The following is a 23,528-nucleotide window of genomic DNA, read 5'->3' as shown; positions in this document are numbered from 1 at the left end:
GCAAGCGGTAACTATAGCCTTTAGCCCAGCGTGGATATGTACATGAAGGCAGGTTAAAGTGACTAGACCTTCTTGTACATATCCATGTCCTGTTCCATGCAAGCGGTAACTATAGCCTTTAGCCCAGCGTGGATATGTCCATGTCCTGTTCCATGCAAGCGGTAACTATAGCCTTTAGCCCAGCGCGGATATGTACATGAAGGCAGGGTAAACTGACTAGATCTTCTTGTACATATCCATGTCCTGTTCCATGCAAGCGGTAACTATAGCCTTTAGCCCAGCGTGGATATGTACATGAAGGCAGGGTAAAGTGACTAAACCTTCTTGTACATATCCATGTCCTGTTCTATGCAAGCGGTAACTATAGCCTTTAGCCCAGCGTGGATATGTACATGAAGGCAGGGTAAAGTGACTAGACCTTCTTGTACATATCCATGTCCTGTTCCATGCAAGCGGTAACTATAGCCTTTAGCCCAGCGCGGATATGTACATGTCCTGTTCTATGCAAGCGGTAACTATAGCCTTTAGCCAAGCGTGGATATGTCCATGTCCTGTTCTATGCAAGCGGTAACTATAGCCTTTAGCCCAGTGCGGATATGTCCATGTCCTGTTCTATGCAAGCGGTAACTATAGCCTTTAGCCTAGCGCGGATATGTACATGTCCTGTTCCATGCAAGCGGTAACTATAGCCTTTAGCCCAGCGCGGATATGTCCATGTCCTGTTCTATGCAAGCGGTAACTATAGCCTTTAGCCCAGTGTGGATATGTCCATGTCCTGTTCCATGCAAGCGGTAACTATAGCCTTTAGCCCAGCGTGGATATGTCCATGTCCTGTTCTATGCAAGCGGTAACTATAGCCTTTAGCCCAGCGTGGATATGTCCATGTCCTGTTCCATGCAAGCGGTAACTATAGCCTTTAGCCCAGCGTGGATATGTCCATGTCCTGTTCCATGCAAGCGGTAACTATAGCCTTTAGCCCAGCGCGGATATGTACATGAAGGCAGGGTAAAGTGACTAGACCTTCTTGTACATATCCATGTCCTGTTCTATGCAAGCGGTAACTATAGCCTTTAGCCCAGCGTGGATATGTCCATGTCCTGTTCTATGCAAGCGGTAACTATAGCCTTTAGCCCAGCGTGGATATGTACATGAAGGCAGGGTAAAGTGACTAGACCTTCTTGTACATATCCATGTCCTGTTCCATGCAAGCGGTAACTATAGCCTTTAGCCCAGCGTGGATATGTACATGAAGGCAGGTTAAAGTGACTAGACCTTCTTGTACATATCCATGTCCTGTTCCATGCAAGCGGTAACTATAGCCTTTAGCCCAGCGTGGATATGTCCATGTCCTGTTCCATGCAAGCGGTAACTATAGCCTTTAGCCCAGCGTGGATATGTCCATGTCCTGTTCTATGCAAGCGGTAACTATAGCCTTTAGCCCAGCGTGGATATGTCCATGTCCTGTTCCATGCAAGCGGTAACTATAGCCTTTAGCCCAGCGGATATGTACATGAAGGCAGGGTAAACTGACTAGATCTTCTTGTACATATCCATGTCCTGTTCCATGCAAGCGGTAACTATAGCCTTTAGCCCAGCGTGGATATGTACATGAAGGCAGGGTAAAGTGACTAAACCTTCTTGTACATATCCATGTCCTGTTCTATGCAAGCGGTAACTATAGCCTTTAGCCCAGCGTGGATATGTACATGAAGGCAGGGTAAAGTGACTAGACCTTCTTGTACATATCCATGTCCTGTTCCATGCAAGCGGTAACTATAGCCTTTAGCCCAGCGGATATGTACATGTCCTGTTCTATGCAAGCGGTAACTATAGCCTTTAGCCAAGCGTGGATATGTCCATGTCCTGTTCTATGCAAGCGGTAACTATAGCCTTTAGCCCAGTGCGGATATGTCCATGTCCTGTTCTATGCAAGCGGTAACTATAGCCTTTAGCCAAGCGTGGATATGTCCATGTCCTGTTCTATGCAAGCGGTAACTATAGCCTTTAGCCCAGCGTGGAAATGTCCATGTCCTGTTCCATGCAAGCAGTAACTATAGCCTTTAGCCCAGCGTGGATATGTCCATGTCCTGTTCTATGCAAGCGGTAACTATAGCCTTTAGCCCAGCGTGGAAATGTCCATGTCCTGTTCCATGCAAGCAGTAACTATAGCCTTTAGCCCAGCGTGGATATGTCCATGTCCTGTTCTATGCAAGCGGTAACTATAGCCTTTAGCCCAGCGCGGATATGTACATGAAGGCAGGGTAAAGTGACTAGACCTTCTTGTACATATCCATGTCCTGTTCCATGCAAGCGGTAACTATAGCCTTTAGCCCAGCGTGGATATGTACATGAAGGCAGGGTAAAGTGACTAGACCTTCTTGTACATATCCATGTCCTGTTCCATGCAAGCGGTAACTATAGCCTTTAGCCCAGCGTGGATATGTCTATGTCCTGTTCTATGCAAGCGGTAACTATAGCCTTTAGCCCAGTGTGGATATGTCCATGTCCTGTTCTATGCAAGCGGTAACTATAGCCTTTAGCCCAGCGCGGATATGTACATGTCCTGTTCCATGCAAGCGGTAACTATAGCCTTTAGCCCAGCGCGGATATGTACATGAAGGCAGGGTAAACTGACTAGATCTTCTTGTACATATCCATGTCCTGTTCCATGCAAGCGGTAACTATAGCCTTTAGCCCAGCGTGGATATGTACATGAAGGCAGGGTAAAGTGACTAAACCTTCTTGTACATATCCATGTCCTGTTCTATGCAAGCGGTAACTATAGCCTTTAGCCCAGCGTGGATATGTACATGAAGGCAGGGTAAAGTGACTAGACCTTCTTGTACATATCCATGTCCTGTTCCATGCAAGCGGTAACTATAGCCTTTAGCCCAGCGTGGATATGTACATAGTAGCCAGCGTGGATATGTCCATGTCCTGTTCTATGCAAGCGGTAACTATAGCCTTTAGCCCAGTGCGGATATGTCCATGTCCTGTTCTATGCAAGCGGTAACTATAGCCTTTAGCCCAGCGTGGATATGTCCATGTCCTGTTCCATGCAAGCGGTAACTATAGCCTTTAGCCCAGCGTGGATCCATGTTCCATGCAAGCAGTAACTATAGCCTTTGCCCAGCGTGGATATGTCCATGTCCTGTTCTATGCAAGCGGTAACTATAGCCTTTAGCCCAGCGTGAAATGTCCATGTCCTGTTCCATGCAAGCAGTAACTATAGCCTTTAGCCCAGCGTGGATATGTCCATGTCCTGTTCTATGCAAGCGGTAACTATAGCCTTTAGCCCAGCGCGGATATGTACATGAAGGCAGGGTAAAGTGACTAGACCTTCTTGTACATATCCATGTCCTGTTCCATGCAAGCGGTAACTATAGCCTTTAGCCCAGCGTGGATATGTACATGAAGGCAGGGTAAAGTGACTAGACCTTCTTGTACATATCCATGTCCTGTTCCATGCAAGCGGTAACTATAGCCTTTAGCCCAGCGTGGATATGTCTATGTCCTGTTCTATGCAAGCGGTAACTATAGCCTTTAGCCCAGTGTGGATATGTCCATGTCCTGTTCTATGCAAGCGGTAACTATAGCCTTTAGCCCAGCGGATATGTACATGTCCTGTTCCATGCAAGCGGTAACTATAGCCTTTAGCCCAGCGCGGATATGTCCATGTCCTGTTCTATGCAAGCGGTAACTATAGCCTTTAGCCCAGTGTGGATATGTCCATGTCCTGTTCCATGCAAGCGGTAACTATAGCCTTTAGCCCAGCGTGGATATGTCCATGTCCTGTTCTATGCAAGCGGTAACTATTGCCTTTAGCCCAGTGTGGATATGTTCATGTCCTGTTCTATGCAAGCGGTAACTATAGCCTTTAGCCCAGCGTGGATATGTCCATGTCCTGTTCTATGCAAGCGGTAACTATAGCCTTTAGCCCAGCGTGGATATGTCCATGTCCTGTTCCATGCAAGCGGTAACTATAGCCTTTAGCCCAGCGCGGATATGTCCATGTCCTGTTCTATGCAAGCGGTAACTATAGCCTTTAGCCCAGCGTGGATATGTCCATGTCCTGTTCTATGCAAGCGGTAACTATAGCCTTTAGCCCAGCGTGGATATGTACATGAAGGCAGGGTAAAGTGACTAGACCTTCTTGTACATATCCATGTCCTGTTCCATGCAAGCGGTAACTATAGCCTTTAGCCCAGCGTGGATATGTACATGAAGGCAGGTTAAAGTGACTAGACCTTCTTGTACATATCCATGTCCTGTTCCATGCAAGCGGTAACTATAGCCTTTAGCCCAGCGTGGATATGTCCATGTCCTGTTCCATGCAAGCGGTAACTATAGCCTTTAGCCCAGCGTGGATATGTACATGAAGGCAGGGTAAACTGACTAGACCTTCTTGTACATATCCATGTCCTGTTCCATGCAAGCGGTAACTATAGCCTTTAGCCCAGCGTGGATTTGTACATGAAGGCAGGGTAAAGTGACTAAACCTTCTTGTACATATCCATGTCCTGTTCTATGCAAGCGGTAACTATAGCCTTTAGCCCAGCGTGGATATGTACATGAAGGCAGGGTAAAGTGACTAGACCTTCTTGTACATATCCATGTCCTGTTCCATGCAAGCGGTAACTATAGCCTTTAGCCCAGCGCGGATATGTACATGTCCTGTTCCATGCAAGCGGTAACTATAGCCTTTAGCCAAGCGTGGATATGTCCATGTCCTGTTCTATGCAAGCGGTAACTATAGCCTTTAGCCCAGCGTGGAAATGTCCATGTCCTGTTCCATGCAAGCAGTAACTATAGCCTTTAGCCCAGCGTGGATATGTCCATGTCCTGTTCTATGCAAGCGGTAACTATAGCCTTTAGCCCAGTGTGGAAATGTCCATGTCCTGTTCCATGCAAGCGGTAACTATAGCCTTTAGCCCAGCGTGGATATGTCCATGTCCTGTTCTATGCAAGCGGTAACTATAGCCTTTAGCCCAGTGTGGATATGTTCATGTCCTGTTCTATGCAAGCGGTAACTATAGCCTTTAGCCCAGCGTGGATATGTCCATGTCCTGTTCTATGCAAGCGGTAACTATAGCCTTTAGCCCAGCGTGGATATGTCCATGTCCTGTTCCATGCAAGCGGTAACTATAGCCTTTAGCCCAGCGTGGATATGTACATGAAGGCAGGGTAAAGTGACTAGACCTTCTTGTACATATCCATGTCCTGTTCTATGCAAGCGGTAACTATAGCCTTTAGCCCAGCGTGGATATGTCCATGTCCTGTTCTATGCAAGCGGTAACTATAGCCTTTAGCCCAGCGTGGATATGTACATGAAGGCAGGGTAAAGTGACTAGACCTTCTTGTACATATCCATGTCCTGTTCCATGCAAGCGGTAACTATAGCCTTTAGCCCAGCGTAGATATGTACATGAAGGCAGGGTAAAGTGACTAGACCTTCTTGTACATATCCATGTCCTGTTCCATGCAAGCGGTAACTATAGCCTTTAGCCCAGCGTGGATATGTCCATGTCCTGTTCTATGCAAGCGGTAACTATAGCCTTTAGCCCAGCGTGGATATGTACATGAAGGCAGGGTAAAGTGACTAGACCTTCTTGTACATATCCATGTCCTGTTCCATGCAAGCGGTAACTATAGCCTTTAGCCCAGCGTGGATATGTACATGAAGGCAGGTTAAAGTGACTAGACCTTCTTGTACATATCCATGTCCTGTTCCATGCAAGCGGTAACTATAGCCTTTAGCCCAGCGTGGATATGTCCATGTCCTGTTCCATGCAAGCGGTAACTATAGCCTTTAGCCCAGCGTGGATATGTCCATGTCCTGTTCTATGCAAGCGGTAACTATAGCCTTTAGCCCAGCGTGGATATGTCCATGTCCTGTTCCATGCAAGCGGTAACTATAGCCTTTAGCCCAGCGGATATGTACATGAAGGCAGGGTAAACTGACTAGATCTTCTTGTACATATCCATGTCCTGTTCCATGCAAGCGGTAACTATAGCCTTTAGCCCAGCGTGGATATGTACATGAAGGCAGGGTAAAGTGACTAAACCTTCTTGTACATATCCATGTCCTGTTCTATGCAAGCGGTAACTATAGCCTTTAGCCCAGCGTGGATATGTACATGAAGGCAGGGTAAAGTGACTAGACCTTCTTGTACATATCCATGTCCTGTTCCATGCAAGCGGTAACTATAGCCTTTAGCCCAGCGCGGATATGTACATGTCCTGTTCTATGCAAGCGGTAACTATAGCCTTTAGCCAAGCGTGGATATGTCCATGTCCTGTTCTATGCAAGCGGTAACTATAGCCTTTAGCCCAGTGCGGATATGTCCATGTCCTGTTCTATGCAAGCGGTAACTATAGCCTTTAGCCAAGCGTGGATATGTCCATGTCCTGTTCTATGCAAGCGGTAACTATAGCCTTTAGCCCAGCGTGGAAATGTCCATGTCCTGTTCCATGCAAGCAGTAACTATAGCCTTTAGCCCAGCGTGGATATGTCCATGTCCTGTTCTATGCAAGCGGTAACTATAGCCTTTAGCCCAGCGTGGATATGTCCATGTCCTGTTCTATGCAAGCGGTAACTATAGCCTTTAGCCCAGCGTGGATATGTCCATGTCCTGTTCCATGCAAGCGGTAACTATAGCCTTTAGCCCAGCGCGGATATGTCCATGTCCTGTTCTATGCAAGCGGTAACTATAGCCTTTAGCCCAGCGTGGATATGTCCATGTCCTGTTCTATGCAAGCGGTAACTATAGCCTTTAGCCCAGCGTGGATATGTACATGAAGGCAGGGTAAAGTGACTAGACCTTCTTGTACATATCCATGTCCTGTTCCATGCAAGCGGTAACTATAGCCTTTAGCCCAGCGTGGATATGTACATGAAGGCAGGTTAAAGTGACTAGACCTTCTTGTACATATCCATGTCCTGTTCCATGCAAGCGGTAACTATAGCCTTTAGCCCAGCGTGGATATGTCCATGTCCTGTTCCATGCAAGCGGTAACTATAGCCTTTAGCCCAGCGTGGATATGTACATGAAGGCAGGGTAAACTGACTAGACCTTCTTGTACATATCCATGTCCTGTTCCATGCAAGCGGTAACTATAGCCTTTAGCCCAGCGTGGATTTGTACATGAAGGCAGGGTAAAGTGACTAAACCTTCTTGTACATATCCATGTCCTGTTCTATGCAAGCGGTAACTATAGCCTTTAGCCCAGCGTGGATATGTACATGAAGGCAGGGTAAAGTGACTAGACCTTCTTGTACATATCCATGTCCTGTTCCATGCAAGCGGTAACTATAGCCTTTAGCCCAGCGCGGATATGTACATGTCCTGTTCCATGCAAGCGGTAACTATAGCCTTTAGCCCAGCGTGGATATGTCCATGTCCTGTTCTATGCAAGCGGTAACTATAGCCTTTAGCCCAGCGTGGAAATGTCCATGTCCTGTTCCATGCAAGCAGTAACTATAGCCTTTAGCCCAGCGTGGATATGTCCATGTCCTGTTCTATGCAAGCGGTAACTATAGCCTTTAGCCCAGTGTGGAAATGTCCATGTCCTGTTCCATGCAAGCGGTAACTATAGCCTTTAGCCCAGCGTGGATATGTCCATGTCCTGTTCTATGCAAGCGGTAACTATAGCCTTTAGCCCAGTGTGGATATGTTCATGTCCTGTTCTATGCAAGCGGTAACTATAGCCTTTAGCCCAGCGTGGATATGTCCATGTCCTGTTCTATGCAAGCGGTAACTATAGCCTTTAGCCCAGCGTGGATATGTCCATGTCCTGTTCCATGCAAGCGGTAACTATAGCCTTTAGCCCAGCGTGGATATGTACATGAAGGCAGGGTAAAGTGACTAGACCTTCTTGTACATATCCATGTCCTGTTCTATGCAAGCGGTAACTATAGCCTTTAGCCCAGCGTGGATATGTCCATGTCCTGTTCTATGCAAGCGGTAACTATAGCCTTTAGCCCAGCGTGGATATGTACATGAAGGCAGGGTAAAGTGACTAGACCTTCTTGTACATATCCATGTCCTGTTCCATGCAAGCGGTAACTATAGCCTTTAGCCCAGCGTAGATATGTACATGAAGGCAGGGTAAAGTGACTAGACCTTCTTGTACATATCCATGTCCTGTTCCATGCAAGCGGTAACTATAGCCTTTAGCCCAGCGTGGATATGTCCATGTCCTGTTCTATGCAAGCGGTAACTATAGCCTTTAGCCCAGCGTGGATATGTACATGAAGGCAGGGTAAAGTGACTAGACCTTCTTGTACATATCCATGTCCTGTTCCATGCAAGCGGTAACTATAGCCTTTAGCCCAGCGTGGATATGTACATGAAGGCAGGTTAAAGTGACTAGACCTTCTTGTACATATCCATGTCCTGTTCCATGCAAGCGGTAACTATAGCCTTTAGCCCAGCGTGGATATGTCCATGTCCTGTTCCATGCAAGCGGTAACTATAGCCTTTAGCCCAGCGTGGATATGTCCATGTCCTGTTCTATGCAAGCGGTAACTATAGCCTTTAGCCCAGCGTGGATATGTCCATGTCCTGTTCCATGCAAGCGGTAACTATAGCCTTTAGCCCAGCGCGGATATGTACATGAAGGCAGGGTAAACTGACTAGATCTTCTTGTACATATCCATGTCCTGTTCCATGCAAGCGGTAACTATAGCCTTTAGCCCAGCGTGGATATGTACATGAAGGCAGGGTAAAGTGACTAAACCTTCTTGTACATATCCATGTCCTGTTCTATGCAAGCGGTAACTATAGCCTTTAGCCCAGCGTGGATATGTACATGAAGGCAGGGTAAAGTGACTAGACCTTCTTGTACATATCCATGTCCTGTTCCATGCAAGCGGTAACTATAGCCTTTAGCCCAGCGGATATGTACATGTCCTGTTCTATGCAAGCGGTAACTATAGCCTTTAGCCAAGCGTGGATATGTCCATGTCCTGTTCTATGCAAGCGGTAACTATAGCCTTTAGCCCAGTGCGGATATGTCCATGTCCTGTTCTATGCAAGCGGTAACTATAGCCTTTAGCCAAGCGTGGATATGTCCATGTCCTGTTCTATGCAAGCGGTAACTATAGCCTTTAGCCCAGCGTGGAAATGTCCATGTCCTGTTCCATGCAAGCAGTAACTATAGCCTTTAGCCCAGCGTGGATATGTCCATGTCCTGTTCTATGCAAGCGGTAACTATAGCCTTTAGCCCTGCGTGGAAATGTCCATGTCCTGTTCCATGCAAGCAGTAACTATAGCCTTTAGCCCAGCGTGGATATGTCCATGTCCTGTTCTATGCAAGCGGTAACTATAGCCTTTAGCCCAGCGTGGATATGTACATGAAGGCAGGGTAAAGTGACTAGACCTTCTTGTACATATCCATGTCCTGTTCCATGCAAGCGGTAACTATAGCCTTTAGCCCAGCGTGGATATGTACATGAAGGCAGGGTAAAGTGACTAGACCTTCTTGTACATATCCATGTCCTGTTCCATGCAAGCGGTAACTATAGCCTTTAGCCCAGCGTGGATATGTCTATGTCCTGTTCTATGCAAGCGGTAACTATAGCCTTTAGCCCAGTGTGGATATGTCCATGTCCTGTTCTATGCAAGCGGTAACTATAGCCTTTAGCCCAGCGCGGATATGTACATGTCCTGTTCCATGCAAGCGGTAACTATAGCCTTTAGCCCAGCGCGGATATGTCCATGTCCTGTTCTATGCAAGCGGTAACTATAGCCTTTAGCCCAGTGTGGATATGTCCATGTCCTGTTCCATGCAAGCGGTAACTATAGCCTTTAGCCCAGCGTGGATATGTCCATGTCCTGTTCTATGCAAGCGGTAACTATTGCCTTTAGCCCAGTGTGGATATGTTCATGTCCTGTTCTATGCAAGCGGTAACTATAGCCTTTAGCCCAGCGTGGATATGTCCATGTCCTGTTCCATGCAAGCGGTAACTATAGCCTTTAGCCCAGCGCGGATATGTCCATGTCCTGTTCTATGCAAGCGGTAACTATAGCCTTTAGCCCAGCGTGGATATGTCCATGTCCTGTTCTATGCAAGCGGTAACTATAGCCTTTAGCCCAGCGTGGATATGTACATGAAGGCAGGGTAAAGTGACTAGACCTTCTTGTACATATCCATGTCCTGTTCCATGCAAGCGGTAACTATAGCCTTTAGCCCAGCGTGGATATGTACATGAAGGCAGGTTAAAGTGACTAGACCTTGTACATATCCATGTCCTGTTCCATGCAAGCGGTAACTATAGCCTTTAGCCCAGCGTGGATATGTCCATGTCCTGTTCCATGCAAGCGGTAACTATAGCCTTTAGCCAGGCGTGGATATGTACATGAAGGCAGGGTAAACTGACTAGACCTTCTTGTACATATCCATGTCCTGTTCCATGCAAGCGGTAACTATAGCCTTTAGCCCAGCGTGGATTTGTACATGAAGGCAGGGTAAAGTGACTAAACCTTCTTGTACATATCCATGTCCTGTTCTATGCAAGCGGTAACTATAGCCTTTAGCCCAGCGTGGATATGTACATGAAGGCAGGGTAAAGTGACTAGACCTTCTTGTACATATCCATGTCCTGTTCCATGCAAGCGGTAACTATAGCCTTTAGCCCAGCGCGGATATGTACATGTCCTGTTCCATGCAAGCGGTAACTATAGCCTTTAGCCAAGCGTGGATATGTCCATGTCCTGTTCTATGCAAGCGGTAACTATAGCCTTTAGCCCAGCGTGGAAATGTCCATGTCCTGTTCCATGCAAGCAGTAACTATAGCCTTTAACCCAGCGTGGATATGTCCATGTCCTGTTCTATGCAAGCGGTAACTATAGCCTTTAGCCCAGTGTGGAAATGTCCATGTCCTGTTCCATGCAAGCGGTAACTATAGCCTTTAGCCCAGCGTGGATATGTCCATGTCCTGTTCTATGCAAGCGGTAACTATAGCCTTTAGCCCAGTGTGGATATGTTCATGTCCTGTTCTATGCAAGCGGTAACTATAGCCTTTAGCCCAGCGTGGATATGTCCATGTCCTGTTCTATGCAAGCGGTAACTATAGCCTTTAGCCCAGCGTGGATATGTCCATGTCCTGTTCCATGCAAGCGGTAACTATAGCCTTTAGCCCAGCGTGGATATGTACATGAAGGCAGGGTAAAGTGACTAGACCTTCTTGTACATATCCATGTCCTGTTCTATGCAAGCGGTAACTATAGCCTTTAGCCCAGCGTGGATATGTCCATGTCCTGTTCTATGCAAGCGGTAACTATAGCCTTTAGCCCAGCGTGGATATGTACATGAAGGCAGGGTAAAGTGACTAGACCTTCTTGTACATATCCATGTCCTGTTCCATGCAAGCGGTAACTATAGCCTTTAGCCCAGCGTAGATATGTACATGAAGGCAGGGTAAAGTGACTAGACCTTCTTGTACATATCCATGTCCTGTTCCATGCAAGCGGTAACTATAGCCTTTAGCCCAGCGTGGATATGTCCATGTCCTGTTCTATGCAAGCGGTAACTATAGCCTTTAGCCCAGCGTGGATATTGTCTGTAATCTGCGGGTTTTGTTTTGGATACGTTCGTATAGTCACTTTGGGGATGATGTCGTTTATGCACTTATTGATGAGGCCCGTGATTGATGTGGTGTATTCCTCAATGCTATCGGATGAATCCCGAAACATATCCCAGTCTATACAAAACAGTCTTGTAGCCTGGTTTCTGATTCATCGGAACCACTTTCATATTAGGCGCGTCGATGGTACTTCCTGTTTGAGCTTTTGTTTGTAATCAGGAAGATCGAGGCATGGTGTGATTTGCCAAAGGGAGGATGAGGGAGGGCCTTGTATGTGTTTCTATGGGTAGATTAAAAGTGGTCCAGAATTTTAGCTCCTCCTAGTGGTGCAGCAGACGGATATTTTTAGAAGTAAGGACAGTTTTAAGTCTCCCCACTCGTTCCTGCTGGTCATCTCTGAACATTTGAACATCTTGGCCATGTTCTGTTATAATCTCCACCCGGCACAGCCAGAAGAGGACTGGCCACCCCTCATAGCCTGGTACCTCTCTAGGTTTCTTCCTAGGTTTTGGCCTTTCTAGGGAGTTTTTCCTAGCCACCGTGCTTCTACACCTGCATTGCTTGCTGTTTGGGGTTTTAGGCTGGGTTTCTGTACAGCACTTTGAGATATCAGCTGATGTAAGAAGGGCTTTATCAATACATTTGATTGATTGATTGATGTCTCCATGCCTCTGGGTGATATGTTTGTTAATGGCCCCATGCAGTTTGTTTGAGTGCCAAGGTGGTGTTGGCTTTGTGGCGCGATGTACACAGCCATGATAATTATGGATGAGAATTCTTCTTGGTACCATGAGGTATTCTATATCAAGAGGCACAACTCCCCCTTTGGACTTGCCTGAGGCTGCCGTTGTCCTGTTCTGTCTGTCTTGTTGGCTGACTAGCTATCTATCCACATTCTATCTTCAGTATTAGTCTCTCTCTCTCTGTCTCTCTCTGTCTCTCTCTGTCTGTCTCTCTCTCTCTCTCTCTCTCTCTCTCTGTAGGAGGTGTTGGAATTGGAGAGGAGTCTAGGAGGGGTGTTGATGGAGGACCCTAAACCCCTGCTGTTTAAAGACAGTTACCACAACCTGCGTCTGTCCATCCATGACATCCCTCACTCACACTGGAGGAGCAAACTACTGGCCAAGTACCAGGTCAGACAGACACACAAACTCTCTCACACACACACACGCTCTCACACACACACACAAACTCTCTCACACACACACACATACGCTCTCACACACACACACGCTCTCACACACACACACAAACTCTCTCACACACACACGCTCTCACACACACACAGTAATCTAATCTAATACAATGTCTTCCCCCAGGAGATTCCTTTCCACCACATCTGGAGTGGTGGTCAGAGACCCCTCCACTGCACCTTCAGCCTAGAGAGAGGCAGCCTGGCCGTGTCTCAGCTCTCCTGTAAGATCTGTGTCAGACAGGTGGAAGGAGAGGGACAGATCTTCCAGCTGCACACTGACATACAGGAGGTAACAGGGGGGAAGGGTTTCACTGTAACACACAGACAGGAAGTAACAGGGGGAAGGGTTTCACTGTAACACACAGACAGGTGGAAGGAGAGGGACAGATCTTCCAGCTGCACACTGACATACAGGAGGTAACAGGGGGGGAAGGGTTTCACTGTAACACACAGACAGGAAGTAACAGGGGGAAGGGTTTCACTGTAACACACAGACAGGAAGTAACAGGGGGAAGGGTTTCACTGTAACACACAGACAGGAAGTAACAGGGGGAAGGGTTTCACTGTAACACACAGACAGGTGGAAGGAGAGGGGGAAGGGTTTCACTGTAACACACAGACAGGAAGTAACAGGGGGAAGGGTTTCACTGTAACACACAGACAGGTGAAGGAGAGGGACAGATCTTCCAGCTGTACACTGACATACAGGAGGTAACAGGGGGAAGGGTTTCACTGTAACACACAGACAGGAAGTAACAGGGGGAAGGGTTTCACTGTAACACACAGACATACAGGAGGTAACAGGGGGAAGGGTTTCACTGTAACACACAGACAGGAAGTAACAGGGGGGAAGGGTTTCACTGTAACACACAGACAGGTGGAAGGAGAGGGACAGATCTTCCAGCTGCACACTGACATACAGGAGGTAACAGGGGGACGGGTTTCACTGTAACACACAGACAGGAAGTAACAGGGGGAAGGGTTTCACTGTAACACACAGACATACAGGAGGTAACAGGGGGAATGGTTTCACTGTAACACACAGACAGGTGGAAGGAGTGGGACAGATCTTCCAGCTGCACACTGACATACAGGAGGTAACAGGGGGGAAGGGTTTCACTGTAACACACAGACAGGTGGAAGGAGAGGGACAGATCTTCCAGCTGCACACTGACATACAGGAGGTAACAGGGGGGAAGGGTTTCACTGTAACACACAGACATACAGGAGGTAACAGGGGGAAGGGTTTCACTGTAACACACAGACAGGTGGAAGGAGAGGGACAGATCTTCCAGCTGCACACTGACATACAGGAGGTAACAGGGGGAAGGGTTTCACTGCAACACACAGACATACAGGAGGTAACAGGGGGGAAGGGTTTCACTGTAACACACAGACATACAGGAGGTAACAGGGGGGAAGGGTTTCACTGTAACACACAGACATACAGGAGGTAACAGGGGGAAGGGTTTCACTGTAACACACTGACATACAGGAGGTAACAGGGGGAAGGGTTTCACTGTGGAAGGAGAGGGACAACACACAGACAGGAGGTAACAGGGGGAAGGGTTTCACTGTAACACACAGACAGGAAGTAACAGGGGGAAAGTAACAGGGGGAAGGGTTTCACTATAACACACAGACAGGAAGTAACAGGGGGAAGGGTTTCACTATAACACACAGACAGGAAGTAACAGGGGGAAGGGTTTCACTGTAACACACAGACAGGAAGTAACAGGGGGAAGGGTTTCACTGTAACACACAGACAGGAAGTAACAGGGGGAAGGGTTTCACTGTAACACACATACAGGAGGTAACAGGGGGAAGGGTTTAACTGTTACACAGAGACACACAGGCGGTAATGGGGGGAAGGGTTTAACCGTTACACAGAGACACACAGGAGGTACCAGGGGGAAGGGTTTAACCGTTACACAGAGACACACAGGAAGTAACAGGGGGAAGGGTTTAACCGTTACACAGAGACACACAGGAGGTACCAGGGGAAGGGTTTAACCGTTACACAGAGACACACAGGAAGTAACAGGGGGAAGGGTTTCACTGTAACACACATACAGGAGGTAACAGGGGGAAGGGTTTAACTGTTACACAGAGACACACAGGCGGTAATGGGGGAAGGGTTTAACCGTTACACAGAGACACACAGGAGGTACCAGGGGGAAGGGTTTAACCGTTACACAGAGACACACAGGAAGTAACAGGGGGAAGGGTTTAACCGTTACACAGAGACACACAGGAGGTACCAGGGGGAAGGGTTTAACCGTTACACAGAGACACACAGGAAGTAACAGGGGGAAGGGTTTCACTATAACACACAGACAGGAAGTAACAGGGGGAAGGGTTTCACTGTAACACACAGACAGGAAGTAACAGGGGGAAGGGTTTCACTGTAACACACAGACAGGAAGTAACAGGGGTAAGGGTTTCACTGTAACACACATACAGGAGGTAACAGGGGGAAGGGTTTAACTGTTACACAGAGACACACAGGCGGTAATGGGGGGAAGGGTTTAACCGTTACACAGAGACACACAGGAGGTACTAGGGGGAAGGGTTTAACCGTTACACAGAGACACACAGGAAGTAACAGGGGGAAGGGTTTAACCGTTACACAGAGACACACAGGAGGTAACAGGGGGAAGGGTTTAACCGTTACACAGAGACACACAGGAAGTAACAGGGGGAAGGGTTTCACTGTAACACACATACAGGAGGTAACAGGGGGAAGGGTTTAACTGTTACACAGAGACACACAGGCGGTAATGGGGGGAAGGGTTTAACCGTTACACAGAGACACACAGGAGGTACCAGGGGGAAGGGTTTAACCGTTACACAGAGACACACAGGAAGTAACAGGGGGAAGGGTTTAACCGTTACACAGAGACACACAGGAAGTAACAGGGGGAAGGGTTTAACCGTTACACAGAGACACACAGGAGGTCACAGGGGGAAGGGTTTAACTGTTACACAGAGACACACAGGAGGTAACAGGGGGAAGGGTTTAACTCTTACACAGAGACACACAGGAGGAACCAGGGGGAAGGGTTTAACTGTTACACAGAGACACACAGGAAGTACCTGTTGCATTCAGACTGCACCATTCTAGAGTGGGAGGACACTGACCTTAGCCCAGGACTTCGCCTTGGGGACTTTTAGGAACTAGTCAGTCACTGACTTCCTGCTGTCACTTCCTTTGAATATTGTAGTGACCGTTGGTTTCAGTTAGCCTGGGGTTAACAGAAGCTAGCCTTGGTCTAGTATTAACCCAGGGTTGAGGATAGCTCAGGGCTTTGTACATGTCAAAGCCCTGAGTCAGCTTTGTCCCGGATCCTAACTGCTATTTCTCTCCATCCACCCATCCTGACTCTACCTCCAGACCCTCCCGCCCTGCTCCCCTATCCCCTCCGGGGGTACCTGCCTGCCCTCCTCCCAGGTGGGGCCGTATGCCTTCCGTCTGCCCACCACCATACGACAGAAGATCTGTGCCAGTCTGGATGCCCCCAGCGCCCGCGGCTGTGACTGGAGACTGCTGGCTCACAGCCTGGACTTCGACAGGTGAGAGAGAAAATGTGTGTTTATAATTACCTGTGTTAAGTAGATCAGAAATGTTATACTTCCCTGTTTGTTATTCTGTCCATATGTGCTGTTGTTAACTCTCTCTCTCTCTCTCTCTCTCTCTCTCTCTCTCTCTCTCCCCCATCCCTCTCTCTCTCCCCCATCCCTCTCTCTCTCCCCCATCTCTCTCTCTCTCTCTCTCTCTCTCCCCATCCCTCTCTCTCTCCCTCTCCCTCTCCCCTTCTTCTCTGTCTCTCCCCTCCCCTCCCCTCCCTCCCTCTCCATCTCTCTCTCTTCCTCTCTCCCTCTCCCCCTTCTTCTCTGTCTCTCCCCTCCCCTCCCTCCCTCCCTCTCCCCCTTCTTCTCTGTCTCTCCCCTCCCCTCCCTCTCCATCTCCATCTCTCTCTCTCTCTTCCTCCTCCCTTAATCCCTCAGGTATCTAAACTACTTTGCAACAAAGCCCAGCCCCACAGCTGTTCTGTTGGACCTATGGGAGGCCTGTCACCAAGGTGACGCGGACCTGGTGTCCCTGGCGACAGCTCTCGAGGAGATGGGCAAAAGTGAGGTGATGGTTGTCATGACGACAGACGGGGACTGCTGATTAGTCAAGGGAGGGGGGGGAGGGGGGGGGGGGAGAAAAAAATAAGTAGGGAAAGAATCTAGAAAGAAAATTAAACCAATACTTGCCTATGGATATGCACAAGGACACATACCTTGTGGACAGATCTCTCACTCACAGACTACTAGGATGAATGATCTCACCTCTGTCCCATGGCCCATCCTGGGCTAGCTCTGCTACCCGCTGCCTAGGCTCACCTTGAGGCCTACCTCCCTCTGCTGAAGGTGTAAAGTATGAGGTGTTTATTTGTACATACACACTGCTTGAAGACCTTCAAAAATGCCAAGCACTCATGCAATCACACACACACACACAAACACACACACACACACACACACACACACAGTGAGCGGCAGGCAGTGCGGATCTGTCTGTCTCAAACCCCTCAGGCTTCGGATACCCGGACAGAGTCACAGACACATCTACAGCCAGATCACAGCCATAGTCACATCTACAGCCAGATCACAGCCAGAGTCACAGACACATCTACAGCCAGAGTCACAGACACATCTACAGCCAGACTACAGACACATCTACAGCCAGATCACAGACACATCTACAGCCAGACCACAGACACATCTACAGCCAGATCACAGACACATCTACAGCCAGACTACAGACACATCTACAGTCAGATCACAGACACATCTACAGCCAGACCACAGACACATCTACAGCCAGATCACAGACACATCTACAGCCAGATCACAGACACATCTACAGCCAGACCACAGACACATCTACAGCCAGACCACAGACACATCTACAGCCAGACCACAGACACATCTAGAGCCAGACCACAGACACATCTACAGCCAGACCACAGACACATCTAGAGCCAGACCACAGACACATCTATAGCCAGACCACAGACACATCTACAGCCAGACCACAGACACATCTACAGCCAGACCACAGACACATCTACAGCCAGACCACAGACACATCTATAGCCAGACCACAGACACATCTACAGCCAGACCACAGACACATCTACAGCCAGACCACAGACACATCTATAGCCAGACCACAGAGACATCTACAGCCAGACCACAGACACATCTAGAGCCAGACCACAGACACATCTACAGCCAGACCACAGACACATCTAGAGCCAGACCACAGACACATCTACAGCCAGACCACAGACACATCTAGAGCCAGACCACAGACACATCTACAGCCAGACCACAGACACATCTAGAGCCAGACCACAGACACATCTACAGCCAGACCACAGACACATCTACAGCCAGACCACTCCTCTCTCTCTCCCTCTCTCTCTCTCTCTCTCTCTCTCTCTCTCTCTCTCTCTCTCTCTCTCTCTCTCTCTCCTCCCTCTCTCTGTCTCTCCTCTCTGTCTCTCTCTGTCTCTGTCTCTCCTCTCTCTCTCTCTCTCTCTCTCTCTCTCTCTCTCTCCTCCCTCTCTCTGTCTCTCCTCTCTGTCTCTCTCTGTCTCTCTCTGTCTCTCCTCTCTCTCCTCTCTCTCCTCTCTCCCTCTCTCTCTCTCTCTCTCCCTCTCTCTCTCCCTCTCTCTCTCTCTCTCTCTCTCCGTCTCTCTCTCTCTCTCTCTTCTCTCTCTCTGTCTCTCTCTCTCTCTCTCTGTATATAAACAGCTGGAGAGGTTTGTGGTCAACCCTGTAATGTTTCCAACAGGGAACCCTTTATCCTCATTAAGTTATTATCCATATTTGTGGATCGTTCTTTTTTCTTTTTTTTGTCATTCGTTGATGTCATTACCGTTATACGATGTCATCGCTGTTATGATGTCATCGCTGTTATGATGTCATGATCATTAGACTGTTTTCTCAGTTGTGTTTTATGATGATTACTGAGCTGCTTCTGTTGCTATACTGTACAATGGTAACACAGTGGACAGGTACAATACAGTGATATTGGTTATTGAGTTCCCTTTGGTTTTATTCTAGTAAAAAGCCACAGTACAATACACTAGGGGCACAAAGGAGGAACCATCCATTGTGGACAACAAAACAAATGTTTGCTTATATGATTGGTCATTTTCAATACTGTGTCTGTACTCTTCTCAAAGTGGTTGAAACTCATTTTTAATACTGTGTCTGTACTCTTCTCAAAGTGGTTGAAACTCATTTTCAAAACTGTGTCTGTACTCTTCTCAAAGTGGTTGAAACTCATTTTCAATACTGTGTCTGTACTCTTCTCAAAGTGGTTGAAACTCATTTTCAATACTGTGTCTGTACTCTTCTCAAAGTGGTTGAAACTCATTTTCAATACTGTGTCTGTACTCTTCTCAAAGTGGTTGAAACTCATTTTCAATACTGTGTCTGTACTCTTCTCAAAGTGGTTGAAACTCATTTTCAATACTGTGTCTGTACTCTTCTCAAAGTGGTTGAAACTCATTTTCAAAACTGTGTCTGTACTCTTCTCAAAGTGGTTGAAACTCATTTTCAAAACTGTGTCTGTACTCTTCTCAAAGTGGTTGTAGAACAACAAAAGCACGTTTTGATTTGCTGTGTTGACATTCTACTTTTCTGTGATTGACATTCTACTTTTCTGTGATTGACATTCTACTTTTCTGTGTTGACATTCTACTTTGCTGTGATTGACATTCTACTTTTCTGTGATTGACATTCTACTTTTCTGTGTTGACATTCTACTTTGCTGTGATTGACATTCTACTTTTCTGTGTTGACATTCTACTTTTCTGTGATTGACATTCTACTTTGCTGTGATTGACATTCTACTTTTCTGTGATTGACATTCTACTTTTCTGTGATTGACATTCTACTTTTCTGTGTTGACATTCTACTTTTCTGTGTTGACATTCTACTTTTCTGTGATTGACATTCTACTTTTCTGTGTTGACATTCTACTTTTCTGTGTTGACATTCTACTTTTCTGTGATTGACATTCTACTTTGCTGTGATTGACATTCTACTTTTCTGTGTTGACATTCTACTTTGCTGTGATTGAGCAGCAGGGAGGGAGGCCTGTCTGTACTGGTATTGATGGGAGAAGGATTTAGCATATTTGCAGGTTAATGTGGCCTTGTATTGAACTACTGGCAGCAGTGGAGCAGAAACTTCAGCTTTTTATGCTGTTTCCCTTTACTTGTTTCTGCCTTTCCATCTCTACCTGTCTGTTTGTTGACCTCTTTTAGTCATTCTCTTTCACTCTTTGATTTCTATCTGTCTCTTTCTTCTCTTTCTTCTTCTTCTTCTTCTTCTTCTTCTTCTTCTTCTCTTTGTTCTTCTTCTTCTCTTTGTTCGTCTTCTTCTCTTTGTTCGTCTTCTTCTCTTTGTTCGTCTCTTTGTTATTCTTCTTCTCTTTGTTATTCTTCTTCTCTTTATCTTTCTTCTTCTTCTTCTGTCATTATAAACGTGTTTTAACCATCTGCTTTCTGGTCAGGGTCTTCATGCTACTTCTTGCGTTGTCAGAATATTGTTGTTCCAATCATTACTGTCAAACACAGCAGGATGTCTGTGCTTATTGTTCAAATACTTTATATTTCTATCTACAGTACGTTAGGATTATTATCCCTAGAAGCCAAAAAAGTATTCAAAAACTCTGAGGATACATCCCAAATGGCACCCTATTCCCTTTATAGTGCACTACTTTGGATGCTATGGGCCCTGGTCTAAAGTAGTGCACTACTTTGGATGCTATGGGCCCTGGTCTAAAGTAGTGCACTACTTTGGGTCCTATGGGCCCTGGTCTAAAGTATTTCACTACTTTGGATGCTATGGGCCCTGGTCTAAAGTAGTGCACTACTTTGGGTCCTATGGGCCCTGGTCTAAAGTATTTCACTACTTTGGATGCTATGGGTCCTGGTCTAAAGTAGTGCACTATTTTGGATGCTATGGGCGCTGGTCTAAAGTAGTGTACTATATAGGGAATAGGGTGCCATTTGGGATGCAGGCTTTCTGAGACCGCAGAAACCAAAACACAGGCACAGTATATTCACTTTCTCTTCTCCAAGGAAATTATGAACCATTTCACTGTTGTTGTGCGAAATGAATGGACAGAAAATGATTGGTTGATCTCCGTCTGTCTGTGTGTGTGTGTGTCTCATATCTCGACAGCTCTGTGTCATATCGCTGTACCTAAGCTACAGGACTATGCAAGTACAAACAAAACAAAAACACAGTGAATGTTTGGTTCCAATCCCTGAAATAGTATGTATATATATTTTTCTCTGTGAGAGTTCAGATCAAGGCATATAGACACACACAAGGGTTGATGAGTTAAGTCCTCACTAAGGTGGTATATTCAATTAACGGGGCTTCGCTCTGTGGGAGTAACTATAGCTGACTGGATCAGAAGTGCTGACTATGGAATACAGAGCTACTAAGAAGAATAGAAAACAAGGATGAGGAGGAGGAGGATGACGATGAAGAGGAGGAGGAGGACAATGATGACGACGCACATTTTGCTCTCCTTTAGGATCCTTTCCAACGGAAAAAGACATCTGAAACACAGACCGTGGAACCCTGAAGTACTACTGAAGTACTACTGAAGTACTATTGAGTACTACGGAGTACTGTTCTCTCTTTCTCTCCTAAACCTTGAACTGTGTGATGCAGAGGTGAGGTTGGCTAGAAGTAGGGCTGCTCTTAGAGGCCTGGGTGTGCTGACTTCAGATCAGATGTCATGCATCCACTGGTCCATTCTTTCCCCTGGGGGTGGGAGACAGCTGACGTTTGATAGAGACGTCCCCAAAAGGACGATACCTAGAACTGCGTCTGCCTCCTCCACATTGCTGTCTGGTCAAAGAGAAAACAAAGGAATACGCTTTTGATTATGATCCGAACCCGTGTCATTTTGTTACTAGAAAAACAGACATACATTAGTTTTAATTTAACTCTGTAAAACTGTAAATAAAGCATCTAGCCTTCTTATCCTGTAACTAAATATACTTTTTATGTAATAAATGATATTTCCTTTTCTCCGTTTAACAAGAACATCATTAATGTTGTCTGTAGTGGAGATTGAAAGTTAACATGTCAACTCAATCAGACACCATGACATTTATATCAATCAGACACCATGACATGAATATCAATCAGACACCATTACATGAATATCAATCAGACACCATGACATTTATATCAATCAGACACCATGACATTTATATCAATCAGACACCATGACATGAATATCAATCAGACACCATTACATTTATATCAATCAGACACCATGACATGAATATCAATCAGACACCATTACATGAATATCAATCAGACACCATGACATTTATATCAATCAGACACCATGACATTTATATCAATCAGACACCATGACATGAATATCAATCAGACACCATTACATGAATATCAATCAGACACCATGACATTTATATCAATCAGACACCATGACATTTATATCAATCAGACACCATGACATTTATATCAATCAGACACCATGACATGAATATCAATCAGACACCATGACATGTATATCAATCAGACACCATGACATGAATATCAATCAGACACCATTACATTTACATCAATCAGATACCATTACATTTATATCAATCAGATACCATTACATTTACTTTGCTCTGGCCCCCCAATGGTGGAACAAACTCCCTCACGACGCCAGGACAGCGGAGTCAATCACCACCTTCCGGAGACACCTGAAACCCCACCTCTTTAAGGAATAACTAGGATAGGATAAAGTAATCCTTCTCACCCCCCTTAAAAGATTTAGATGCACTATTGTAAAGTGGCTGTTCCACTGGATGTCATAAGGTGAATGCACCAATTTGTAAGTCGCTCTGGATAAGAGCGTCTGCTAAATGACTTAAATGTAAATGTAAATTTATATCAATCAGACACCATTACATTTATATCAATCAGACACCATTACATTTATATCAATCAGACACCATTACATTTATATCAATCAGACACCATTACATTTATATCAATCAGACACCATTACATTTATATCAATCAGACACCATTACATTTATATCAATCAGACACCATTACATTTATATCAATCAGACACCATTACATTTATATCAATCAGACACCATTACATTTATATCAATCAGACACCATTACATTTACATCAATCAGATACCATTACATTTATATCAATCAGACACCATTTCATTTATATCAATCAGACACCATTACATTTATATCAGTCAGACACCATTACATTTATATCAATCAGATACCATTACATTTATATCAATCAGACACCATTACATGAATATCAATCAGACACCATTACATTTATATCAATCAATCAGATACCAATACATTTACATCAATCAGATACCATTACATTTATATCAATCAGACACCATTACATTTATTTCAATCAATCAGATACCATTAAATGTATATCAATCAGACACCATTACATTTACATCAATCAGATACCATTAAATGTATATCAATCAGACACCATTACATTTATATCAATCAGATACCATTAAATGTATATCAATCAGACACCATTACATTTATATCAATCAGACACCATTACATTTACATCAATCAGATACCATTACATTTATATCAATCAGACACCATTACATGAATATCAATCAGACACCA

General features: G+C 45.9%; 1 protein-coding gene across 1 annotated transcript in view; it reads left to right on the top strand.

Annotated features, from left to right (window-relative positions):
* LOC135561189 (netrin receptor UNC5B-b-like) overlaps positions 1-16,956 on the top strand; it is a 164,136-nt gene extending 147,180 nt beyond the window's left edge. Inside the window, exons 15-18 of the mRNA XM_065002335.1 lie at positions 12,571-12,720; positions 12,907-13,071; positions 16,177-16,355; positions 16,791-16,956. Coding sequence (XP_064858407.1) covers positions 12,571-12,720; positions 12,907-13,071; positions 16,177-16,355; positions 16,791-16,956 — 660 coding nt within the window. The remainder of the gene's footprint in view (positions 1-12,570; positions 12,721-12,906; positions 13,072-16,176; positions 16,356-16,790) is intronic.
* Positions 16,957-23,528: the final 6,572 nt, after the last annotated feature.

Source organism: Oncorhynchus nerka, linkage group LG16 (assembly GCF_034236695.1).
Source record: "Oncorhynchus nerka isolate Pitt River linkage group LG16, Oner_Uvic_2.0, whole genome shotgun sequence".
In the NCBI taxonomy this organism is placed as follows: Eukaryota; Metazoa; Chordata; class Actinopteri; order Salmoniformes; family Salmonidae; genus Oncorhynchus; species Oncorhynchus nerka.
Note: the sequence above shows the minus strand (reverse complement) of the source record. Positions and strands in the feature narration are given on the sequence as shown.